The 13,315-nt window shown below is 34.3% G+C and overlaps 1 protein-coding gene and 1 pseudogene across 1 annotated transcript in view; one reads left to right on the top strand and one right to left on the bottom strand.

Annotated features, from left to right (window-relative positions):
• LOC144839961 (potassium channel subfamily K member 9-like) overlaps positions 1-10,861 on the top strand; it is a 33,865-nt gene extending 23,004 nt beyond the window's left edge. Inside the window, exon 2 of the mRNA XM_078695560.1 lies at positions 5,853-10,861. Coding sequence (XP_078551686.1) covers positions 5,853-6,688 — 836 coding nt within the window. The 3' untranslated portion in view covers positions 6,689-10,861. The remainder of the gene's footprint in view (positions 1-5,852) is intronic.
• Positions 5,218-5,335, bottom strand: LOC144841627 (5S ribosomal RNA; annotated as a pseudogene).
• Positions 10,862-13,315: the final 2,454 nt, after the last annotated feature.

Below are 13,315 nucleotides of genomic sequence, written 5' to 3'. Positions count from 1 at the left end.
ATTTTTGCTCATATATCAGCTTCCACATCATGTATGGATATGATTTTGGTGGCAAAGTATATGTTTTGAGGGTCAATGAATCCAAATACAGCACTTTGAAGTTTACTGAATGTCCGCCATCTTGTTTTTCAAAATGGCCGCCATAAAATACAGATTTGTACTCATCTCAACTTCTACATCGTGTATGAATGTGATTTTAGTGGCAAAGTGTAGTTGTGAGTGTCAAGAAATCGAAAAACAGCATTTTCGTAATTCACTCAATGGCCGCCATTTTGTTTTTCAAAATGGCCACCATAAAAATACAGATTTTTGCTCTTATCTCAGCTTCCACATAATGTATGGAAGTGATTTTGGTGGTAATGTATATATTTTGAGGGTCAAGGATTTCAATTACAGCATTTTTTTTAAGTTTACTTAATGGCCACCATTTTGTTTTTCAAAATGGCCGCCATAAAATACAGGTTTTGCTAATTTCGTAGCTCATATACATAATGAAGACATGATTTTGATAACTAAGTCTATGTTTTGATTGTTACAGAATCAAAAATCAGCATTCTAAAATACAGAGTCGGAAAGTGATCAGATCTTCTTATTCCAGTTAGGACCAAACTTCATAGTTGAAGGCTACTGCTCCACTGGCTTTAGATGTTGCTTTTTTTTGCATACAGTTTGTTAAATACAGTAATAGTTTTAAAATTCCCAATCAAACTGGCACAACATATAATAATAACAACATTTATGTACAATCCCCTTTGCCTATAGTCTTCAAGATCTATCGCTATCACAATCCTCATTATTACTATGTCAACGTCGTGAGTTAATCACAAGATCGAGTTCCATACAGATTAAGACCAAAGAGGTACACAAGAAGATACCAGAGAGTGTACTGTAACTATCATTCGCGAGAAGAAACTAATAAACAAGATATTCTAAAGAAGTTACATCGACATGTAAAGATATTTTCCAAATATAAAGAGAAGCATGGCCAACTTGCAGTTAAAAGTACAACTTATGGATAAAGCAGTGGAAGGCTATATCTGGAAATGCTGAAAGACAAATTTCAAGATACATAAGGTTTTCTCTATTGTGCTCATGTCTGAAAACTGATTCTTCACCATTATAACACGTTGCATGATATCCATTCTTTTGGAACATCTTGTATTGTATGTATATGGAAATTTGTCATTCAGGCATATTGGCCATCATGGTCAATTGTCCTATACTGTGTCTATATCTGGAGACAAAATGGTACATCTTCATCTCGTGTCATCATTATATGATAGATAGCTGCATCCTCTAAGAGCTTTAGAATATACAGCTCTCTTTAAAGTAGGTTATGCACAACTTCAAAACCTCAACCCACCAGTATGTCCAATATAACCAAGAAAGCTCCTGAAAAGATAAACTCCTCCGTGTCTGATTATTATGACTGGTAGATGAGCAGCTAGATATACGTTTTCAGAGTGTCTGTACCATTGTATAAACTGTTGACATGTTAATTGGATAAAAAAGAATGATCGGCATAAACTATCGTCGATTTGTCCAGTTATCGCATTATACCTACATGCATAAATCCAGACCAGTTATGGTGAAGTAGTGTTAGTCCCCAGTGTATTAGGTAACCATCCATTCAGTCACATAAGATATGTTGCTTTAAATTGCTTTACTTGCTTTATATATAATGTATCTGATTGGAATATGCTTAACTAAAGTTGGCCATGCTTCTCTTTAGGATTTGGAAAATATCTTAAAATGTCGTCTAACAAACTTTTTTAGAATATTATATTTTTAGGTTCTTCACGCGAATGATATAGTTACAGTACATCGCTGATATCTTCTTGTGTACAGTATCTCCTGGGGTCATAATCATTGTGGTTCCCATATATTATCAACAACATACTGACTTATTCTCGTCATCACTTTCCAACTGTATTTCAAAAGCTGAATTTTGTTTTTATTCTGTAACCTTCAAAACATAGGCTTAGCAAAATCATAATCATAGTAGCTCATAAATGAGCAAAAACCTGTAGCTTATGGTGGCCATTTTGACAATCAAAATGGTGGCCATTGAGTGAACTTCAAAAAGCTGTATTTAGATTTCTTGACCCTCAAAACATAAACATTGCCACCAAAATCACTTCCATGCACGATGTAGAAGCTGAGGTACGAGGACAAATCTGTAAATTTTATGGCAGCCATTTTGAAAAACAAAATAGCGGGCATTAGGTGAACTTTAAAATACTATATTTGAATTCCTTGACCTTCAAAACATATACTTTTATACCAAAATTACGTTCATATGATGTAGAAGCTGAGATATGAGGAAAAATCTGTAAATTTTATAGCAGCCATTTTGATTTTCAAAATGGCGGCCATTGGGTGAAATTCAAATTAATGCTGTATTTGGATTCCTTGACCGTCAAAACCTACATTTTGCCACCAAAATCATGTCTATACATGATGTAGAAGCTGAGATAAGCACAAATCTGTATTTTAAGGCGGCCATTTTGAAAAACAAGATGGCGGTCATTGAGTGAACTTCAAAATGCTGTATTTAGATTCCTTGACCCTCAAAACATACACTTTGCCACCAAAATCATTTCCATGCATGATGTAGAAGAGGAGATATGAGCAAAAACCTGTATTTTATGGCGGCCATTTTGAAAATCCAAAATGGCGGCTTTCCCCAGGCCAGATGAACTGGAACTTTTTTTTGGTGGATATATAGACCCAATATGACACAAATCAGTTGAGAAACACTTGTTTCTAATTTTTTCCCAGAGAAAGTGTAAAATGGGGATACTATAGTGCAACAGCTGTATCGATCTCATTATTGTGTGTGTTGCAGACGTTTTATGACTCTGACTCGTTGATTATAGGCTATAGAGGAAACAGTCCAGAATTCACTATTTCATTCAAAATTTGAAAATCAGATTCATTATAATTTGTAATTTTTTATAAACAGATTGATCTTACCTTATCTTTAGTAAATATTAATTTGCGATTACTACAGCAGGTCGCATTCATATAACTGTAATGTAAGGTGGAAATATATTAGAATAGTTATGTTATAGTTTCATATTAACTGTCATCGTCATAATCATCTCTAATAGTTACGTCATTATCACATGTAGCATAATTTATGATCACCATTCATATCATTAACATCATACTCATTTACAACGTCATTATCATTCCTATCATCTTTATTTTATTTTTACTACATCCAACAGCGAAAAATCGCAAATTATAGGATTCGTTAAAAATATTTAGATAAAAATATATACATAAAAACACAGAAAAATACAATATGAAACATGCACAAAATGGCCAAATTTAAATAGCTTTAAGAACTTTAAATCTAAAAATTGCCAAAATGTAAAAAAAAAATATCGATATTTTTATCTTTAATAGAAATAATAATAATAATTAGTCACTGGTTGGAGGTACACACCTAAATGGTGACAGTGGCTTAGGCTGCTTTTGTGCTTTCCTGGCAGCTAGTGACTATGATTTTATATTTTCTTCTTGCGTTGTGTTTGTTTAATTTGTTGATTTGTATTATATTTTGTAAAATGTATCTTTTGCCTGAATAAATAATAATAATAATAAATGTTCTATCATTACTATAATTATCACTGTAATTTCAATGTCATCAACACCATCAGCGTTGGTCAAAATAATCTCCCCCACTCCCACAAAAAAAGGGGGTTGGGGGAGGGGGACACTCATCCCGAAATGGATTCATTTCTTCAGGCTTGGTTCCACTTGCGACGCAACGTAACGCAATCTACGCAACGTAAGAAAATGCCCTTCCAATCATTGTGTTTGCCCCCACCTGCGTGAAATCAAACCTGCGATTTTTACAGCAATGTTGCGTCGTCGGTTCCCAATTGCGATTACGCAATGCATCACTTTGCGTCGATACGTCGCTGCGTTACGTTGCGTTGCGTTCTAGTGGGAACCACGCTTTAGTAATTTGACCAATGACAAGCCACTGTTCGAATAATCCAAGCTTGGTTCCCACTAGGGCGTAACGCAAGGACGTAAACGCAACGCAAGCGTGTTGACCAATGACAAGCGATAGTTCGAATGATTCATCGCTTGTGATTGGTCAACTCACTTACGTTGCGTTACGTCCTTGTGTTGCGTCTCTAGTGGGAACCAAGCATTACGTTGCGTTACGTCCTTGCGTTGCGTCGCTAGGCCTGCACTCTGCATGCACGCCCAAAAGGCACTCTCTTCTTCGCCGGTGGATCGAGCGTTTCTTTCTTAATCGACAAATCACCTAAGATCCATCAAACCGAATTAGAAATGATGGCAGTTATAATCTCTTTGCATAATTATAAACAGCAAAACGCTACTAGCATATTTGACAGTTAAACCAAATCGATGACTGCATTATCTATTACTAATACTTTGCCATAGCCGCTGCTAGAATGCCGATTGCCAAACGATATACTTGGCTATGCGAAGATGTTTGATTATAATTAAGCTATCAGAGTTTGCCTTGCAAAAGATAATACAATTAATAGACCTCTTGTGCAATGAAACAGCGATTCTGGCATTAGTGAGTCCATCTCATGAAATTGGTAGATTTTCGCGCCACTCCTTCTAGGCAGTTATATTCAAGAGAATGGAAGCATTAGGAAACAGGTATCATACGGTAGCTTATAGTTTACTACGGCTGAAAAAATGGGTACAGTATTTGAAAACTCGGACTGAGCATGCGCACACCCCAAAAGCACGCCTGGGAAAGTCTATGAAAACATTTGCTGATAAATTGAGATGCATATAGACAGTAGTTTTGTAATAAATATTTCTTGTTATTTATGGGAATTCTTGCACCAACCGACTGTACCTACTGGAAAATATCGTGATTATGTGCATACATTAATTTTTATAAGACAAGAAATTCGTTAACATTTTGGTGCACACATTGCTAACCGAAATATAATCTCGGATATTTTTATGGCCGACTTCTGTCGTAAACGACAATGTCAATTAGTCTTACATTTATCTGAATGATGAATAAGCCAGGACTGTTTAAAGCACCTTTGGCGGGTCCCATCATTGACCAAGGGTTTCTCTCGTCCAGTGCACACCTTAACCAGAGGAGAGGCATAAGCCAATACGTCAGAGGCTGGCTGGTACTATATGCAGGGGCTGCCATAAGAGGCAGCAGTGCTGATTTCAAATGCCTAATGGGACACCAGCTACATACAGCACTCGATATTCCCAAATGGTCTCCTATCCAAGCTCTTACCGGGCCCAACGTTGTTTAACGTCGGTGATCTGACGAGAACCGGTGTTTCAACGTGGTAAGGCCGTATTTATTCTCGGATAAGACAAAACATATATACATGCAATATATAATATTCCGGAAGATCAATGCAACGTAGAGATCAAGTGTTTGCTTTGTAATTACCTAATATCAGTCATGTTCGATTTCGATCCTATTAAAGTTGAGTTTTTTTGTCACAGCAATGACGTCAGTGACAGCATGACACTAACGGTCCACTAAATTAACACGGGCGTACAAAGACCATGTCATTGATATTTCAGTGTGAACGCACGTGTATACTCTTCTTTATGCTTAAGCTTGGTTCCCACTAGCACGCAACGCAAGAACGTAACGCAACGTTATTTGACCAATCTCAAGTGATGAGTTATTCCAACAGTCGCATGTGATTGGTCAACTCGCTTGCGATGCGGTACGTCCTTGCGTTACGTCATAGTGGGAACCAAGGTTTACTGATGATGTCAGAATAATCAATAATTTATATTATTACTGTGTTTAAATTATATGCTTTATGATTTAAATTTGATCATGTTTCTTTTTTTATTCGCAGGATATGGACATTCAGCACCTCGAACGATATTGGGAAAGTTATTTTGTATGCTTTACGCACTCTGTGGAATTCCTTTGAACTTGGTCATGTTTCAGAGTGTTGGAGAGCGTCTCAATGTGTTCATGGCGTTTGTTGTCAAACGGATAAAACGACTACTTGGGTTTCACATTGACGATGTATCCCATACAGAGCTTGTAATGCTCGGCGGATTCATGAGTATACTGGCAACCTTCCTTGGAGCGTTAGCATTTGCGAATTTTGAAAATTGGCCCTTTGTAGACGCGTATTATTATGTGTTTATTACTCTTACCACAGTAGGATTTGGAGATTACGTGGCCCTTCAGAAAGAAAATGCCTTACAGGAAAAACCTAGTTACGTTGCTTTCAGTATTTTGTACATTCTCATCGCTCTTGTGATTGTAGCGTCTGTGATGAATTTACTTGTTTTACGTTTGTTGACGTTAAATACGGAGGATGAACGCCGGGAGCAAGAGGAGAATCAGTTACAGCAAAGAAATCATAGCTATGAAATGAACCATCTACATGATAATGACTTAGAAAGAACTTTCGTCGATTGCAATTCACATAGGAATAATTTTAACAGGACAGTATATAGTACTGAAAAGGATTTCCGGTCCTTCTGCACATGCTCTTGCCTAAAGAAGTCTTCACACAATACACGAACTACTGGCAATTGTGTCAAATATCTTCACCAAAATGCTATACCCAACTCACTCCCGTTACGTCATTCTGAGTACAACCATTTCAATGACGACGATGAGATGCTCGTGCAATTTCGTGAGTCGGGAAGATCATCGAATCGAGCGTCTATTTAACCGTGTATGCAGAGGAGACATTCTATGCGGCTATTTACCCGAATGGAACGTTCAAGATCTTGAGAGTATCTCTCTACTCATTTTGGATATAGACTTGAATTGATATCCACTGATTATTATGTTAATAGCATCAATTGGTATTTTTGTAGGTCTTTCATACATTTTTCTATCGCTAGCATGTCGCAATCCAGTTAAAAATGAAGAAAACGGTAATGATAGATGCTGAGTGAATGTGTGATAGAGTGAGGAGTGAGTATAAAATGCAATTTAACAGGTTATTTGTACGTATTTGGTGTGAATTTTGTATTGGTATCACAGCGCACAATCTTATTATTAGAAACAGTGATGAGAGGTACCGACAAAGTTATTTTAATTCAATATATTAGCATGGTCCTATTTTTTATCTGTACATAAGTATTTATAGAATATCGGTACAGAAGTAAATCAAACTATTTCATAATGCATTTTTAAACTTCTATTGTTGGCGTATGTTAAACAGCGCGCGTAGGAAAAATATCCGTTTCGCGTACCGAATAACCTGAAAGAAGTGCGTATGTGTACAAAAAGCGTTAACGGTTTTCACACGCGTGTGTCTTTTCACGCGCATATTAATCGCGGTTGACACGCGTCACTTCTTGTGTTGAATTGTACGCGCGTCTCTCGCTTGTGTTTCTTTTTCCAATACCGTATCCTAACTATTGGCTGGAACTGGTGAATTTGTCCGCGTGTGTGAACCATAACATTCATTCCTTTAAACATTTTCAAATAAATTTATCTCATTGCAACGCTTATTGGAATTGGAAAAGATTGCAAGCATGGCTAAAACCAAACGATAAATATAAATATGGAATTCTTTGACCTAAGTGACTCCCCTTATAAATGGGGTTCTTCTGCAACCATCAAAGGCTGTATTCATATTCATCACCAGTAGTAGGCCTATACCTAAGTGACTCCCCTTTTAAATGGGGTTCTTCTGCTACCATAAAAGCCTGTATTCATATTCATCACGCTTACTATTTGCATAATTTGTGGATCATTGATGATACGCTTTATTTGTCTTATATTCCCGCGGGTTCATCTTTACTATTTATTCTATACCTAATGTATATGCATTTGTAACGACGTTGTTCTCGCATTTAGTACATGCAACACGTATATTCATCATTAATGCACATACAAGAAAACGCCTTGAATGTAGAAAATAGTCTTTAGTCATTTCAATTACGCCATGGAAACGAAAATGGAGAATGACGGTTTAATTATGATATGAGAACATTCGCCTGTAGCTCAATTTTAAGTTTACCATCTCCAGAAGACGCCAATTAACAAGGAATATGATCATACATAATGGAACATATACCGTAGTTGCTATCAGGTGCTATTTTGATATACAACGTCAAACTGCCTTATACAGAAGAATACTACTGTCAGCAGACACGCATTTCGCCTATATCGTCTGCCGCGTGTTACGTCATACAGTGCTTAGAAATTGAGAATAATACACATCTAATTATGTATGTTAATAAGACGTTTGTTGTTGTTACCAACATGTATTTATTTTTCTTAAGCGATAATTATGGGTTATGATTGCTAGCGTGAGTCATTGCTGTTTTGTGGGTATTTAATATTATAATCGCTTTTAAATTACTAAATATCTACTAATACATTTACTTTTGTTAGTGAAACTTGACATACCATTTACAGTATTTAAATATTTCTCGCAATTGTTGTTAATGTCTTTAATGTCTGTATTAATTTGCTGTGACGGTAAAACATGTACAACTTTTTTAAGCGTTCTACATTTTTATACGCTCGTAATTGAAATTATGTTTTAATTTAAAAATCGAATTTGAATTATTGTTTAATATCATCGTATTCATAATATTTCTTTTAAAAAAGAATGTTAATGATGTTTATGTACAAATAGCCTATAATGCAAATTATTATTATTATTACGTGCAATAAGATGGCTTTTGAAGATTTGGCGCCAAATGAAACCATATCAGTGCTGTTAAATTGTCATTTATAGCAATTTTACGACAATTTGGTTAGGTACCACCAGTCACTATACATCGATTAGAAATTGTGTCACAATTAAACAACGTCACCAGTTTCTACTCGCGCGCGCGTACATAACTACGTGTATTTGGTTATCAATATTCTGTACCGTACTCGAGCATCAACATTTTATCATTGAGCATTTTCTTGTGTTGTACTAAACTAGGCCTACCATTTGCATTTTAATATCGCACTGCTGATAAGCCGAGGTATGAAGCTTTTACGTCTTTCGCGTATTATTCTATGATTTAAAGCACATGGGACTGTATCTCCTAAAGCGGTCTACTTTAAAAATATATCATTGCTATTTAAATCGTGAATATATTGTTTTCAACAAATACGGAGTGAATTGCATTATTGTTCTACTGTATCGATTATATTTCTTCTACCAGAAAATACGATTCTTCTATGATATCTTAAATTTCTATAATAATTGTTTATATACAGTATGTGTTACGTATTCGTGACTGTAATAAAGGCCTAACGTTTTTAAGCGATCTAAGCTATACAAAACGACTTTCATGAGCCTTTTTTAACTTGAACAAGCAATAAAAAAGAAATTACCATTTCTCATAACAATTTCCAATTATGATGTTCATGGAATCCAAGCGAATAATAAAATGAAATGTAGGCCTATTGTAACATTAAGAACAATCACGACATTGTATCAAAACACCGTTAATTCGACAGTAACATTAGATAGACGCGTGACACGCGCGTGCATGTGTTGACGCGCGCGTGCCTATGTTGACGCGCGCGTGCCTATGTTGACGCGCGCGTGCCTATGTTGACGCGCGCGTGTCTATGTTGCCGCGCGCGTGTCTATGTTGACGCGCGCGTGCCTATGTTGACGCTCGCGTGCAAATGTTGATTATGCCTTTTTTATGCTCTTTTTAAATGCCGATCAATGGGTTTTATTGCCTTTATATAATGGTGTCACTGACGTTGATATTCGTGGCCTATGAGGCGTCATTTGTTCATCTTTCATTGCCTGATCATGGAAATCACAGGAATTGAATGTAATTCGGACGGTTTTGCGTCGCCATTATACCATTTTCAACTAAATCTAACTTATTAAATAAACTTTCGAAATTCTCTAAATTAATTTCAATTCATCAACTGTTAAAACAATTCATTCTCGGTCAACTAGTACTACGTAAAACGGAAATAAGACATGATGGAACTATTACAAAAACGATTGCATTTTCCAGAAACTAATGCATAGTTAATGTTATGTAATAACCATTTAACTTCCTCAAACATCATGACAAGAATCTATGATTCTGTATTTAGATAAAAAAAATCTGATCTTTGCTTGTTTTCGATCATTTTATGCAAATATGAGTATGTATTTCTTTATGACGTAACACGCACGCACAAGCAATGATAATTATAGTACAGTACGCGCGCGTCAAGATAATGCCTTTTGTCAGTGACACTGGTGGTAACTGTGCCTCTAATTCGAGTGATGTTAGCTGTGTGTGCTCATAATCTTAAGTTAATTATTTTTTCATTTTTGTTAGTAACTTAGTGTTAGTATGGAAAGCAATCGCCGCCAAAACTTTTCGATTTGCACATCCACCAGCAGAGTACTACTATTACATGGTCATTACGTCATACGTTCACTACTGACACGTCAACGTGAATCCACTTAATTGGACTACGTACATTTCGTGCACGTTCACATTGACAAGTGCCTATTGTATTTTTGGCGACGATTGCCTTCCATAGTATGGTGTTAGAAACTTCTTCTTTCGTGTTTGCATCGTTTTAGGTTTTACAATAGTTATTTCTCGTTTTATGATTATTACCCATAATACCTCGATGGCCGTTGATATAGTCATTAATTTATTTGTAATTTCTATTGATCCGACTGGGATTGTCTAATGATGTGATTGTGACTAAATGCCGGGTATTTAATAGTAATGCATCTCAATTACTGTTATTATGCTGTTGGAATCCTAATCGTCTTTCGTACAATAAATGAATATCAATTTTGTATGTTTTTATTGTACGTTTAGCACCATTATTCTCGAGGGAAATTAGAGGCAAAAATTAAAAACAGTTTGTAAATAATAATGATATGTGTACAAATAATATTATGGATTGGATTTATATCAAACTTACTGTTTTTTTCTACAGGTTATCTCATATACAATTATTTTGTAGATTCATTTTATTTTGGTTAATATTAGCGATTTTCGTTTTACCAACGCGCCACGTGATTACGAAGCTGTTGAGTCCAATAGTCATTCTGGGCTCATGTTTCTGAGCGTGCGTAAAATGACTTTTTCCTTGACAGCTGGGGAGTCGCGTGGCGTTTCGCTATTATTATTATTATTATTATTATTATTAGAGAGGTAACTTTATTTGAACTGAACAGTAATAAGTCTGATTTAACAGCTATACTATTAAATGTATTTTCACTTTGAGGGATATCCTTTACGGTTCCAAAATACATATTTCACTTCACCTGTTGAAAACAACAACATTAACTTGAAGTTCACTTTTAATATCTTATCGAAATTGTAGAATATTCTTAAATCGCATATGATCTTGTATAATGGTTAGATTACAAGATCGATATTATGGGTTGGGATTCTTAATTCTTTTTTTTCAATTAACAAGTTTTATTAAAAAGTTCCCGATAAATAACGAAAATAATAGAACCTCAATATTTCTCAAACATCGCGTACACTTGTTGGACACCCAACTACGCATTTTTCACTTATACTTTCTTAAACTTAAAGATTAAAACAGTCGTAAATTTAGTGTGAAGTAGATCTTAAAGAGTACTAATAATATTATTATTCGTTCAATCGTCAACGATTAACTTTCGTGAGAGTGAGATTTTAGTCTTTCAGTTTAAAAATTATCATTTTACTTTCTAAAGGATATTTATTACTACTAAAGTCGTATATGATGAGTAACTCATATCCTGTATTCTAATCAAATAAAAAAATATAATAAAAATATAAATAATACTTTAAATTATTGGTTTTTTTTTCACTCACAATTTAGACATTTGATTGGATGTTTAACTTACTCAAGTACAGGAAACAAAGTACAGGAAATTATCTCGTGATATTAAAAAAAAAAATATCCAAAAAATCGATTAAAAATGTTGAGGTAACATGCGCAGAAGATATTATGTGTTTCTGCGTATGTCAATTATGATAGAGTAACCAGTTATGTTATAAAAAATGGCCAAAATATACACTTTTGAAAATGCTATTATGCAATAATATTGCTATGTATGCGCATATATTGCGTTATCATCATCTTACCGTTTATGTCAAAAAATAAAAAGGTCGAAATTTGGCAACTTTTCGAAAAAATCTCTGCACTATAGTATAGGGATTTTTTTCAAAAAATGCCCAAAATATACACTTTTGAAAATACTATTATTATGCAATAATATTGCTATATATGCTCATATATTGCGTTATCATCATCTGATAGACGTATAGTAACCATGTATGTCAAAAATAAAAAGGTCGAAATTTGGCAATTTTTCGAAAAAATTCCTGTACTATAGTACAGGGTTTTTTTCAAAAAATGTCCAAAATATACACTTTTCAAAATACTATTATTATGCAATAATAATTATTGCTATAATTATATATTGCGTTATCATCATCTTATAGACGTATAGTAACCATTTATGTCAAAAAATAAAAAGGTCGAAATTTGGTCATTTTTCAAAAAAATTCCTGTACTATAGTACAGGGATTTTTTCAAAAAATGCCCAAAATATACACTTTTCAAAATACTATTATTATGCAATAATAATTATTGCTATAATTATATATTGCGTTATCATCATCATATAGACGTATAGTAACCATTTATGTCAAAAAATAAAAAGGTCGAAATTTGGCCATTTTTCGAAAAAATCCCTGTACTATTAGTACAGGGATTTTTTCAAAAAATGCCCAAAATATACACTTTAGAAAAAGCTATTATTATGCAATAATAATTGCTATATACGCGCATATATTGCGTTATCATCATCTTATAGACGTATATTAACCATGTCAAAAAATAAAAAGGTCGAAATTTGGTCATTTTTCGAAAAAATCCCTACTATAGTGCAGGGATTTTTTTCAAAAAATGCCCAAAATATACACATTTGAAAATGCTATTATTATGCAATAATATTGCTATATATGCGCATATATTGCGTTATCATCATCTTATAGACGTATAGTAACCATTTATGTCAAAAAATAAAAAGGTCGAAATTTGGTCATTTTTCGAAAAAATCTCTGTAGGGCCTATTATAGTAGGCCTACAGGGATTTTTTTTAAAAATGTCCAAAATATACACTTTTTAAAATACTATTATTATGCACTAATAATTATTGCTATAATTATATATTGCGTTATCATCATCTTATAGACGTATAGTAACCATTTATGTCAAAAAATGAAAAGGTCGAAATTTGGCAATTTTTCGAAAAAATTCCTGTACTATAGTACAGGGGTTTTTTCAAAAAGTGCCCAAAATATACACTTTTCAAAATACTATTATTATGCAATAATAATTATTGCTATAATTATATATTGC

The sequence above is a fragment of the Antedon bifida genome, chromosome 4 (genome assembly GCF_963402885.1).
Source record: "Antedon bifida chromosome 4, ecAntBifi1.1, whole genome shotgun sequence".
Classification (NCBI taxonomy): Eukaryota; Metazoa; Echinodermata; class Crinoidea; order Comatulida; family Antedonidae; genus Antedon; species Antedon bifida.
Note: the sequence above shows the minus strand (reverse complement) of the source record. Positions and strands in the feature narration are given on the sequence as shown.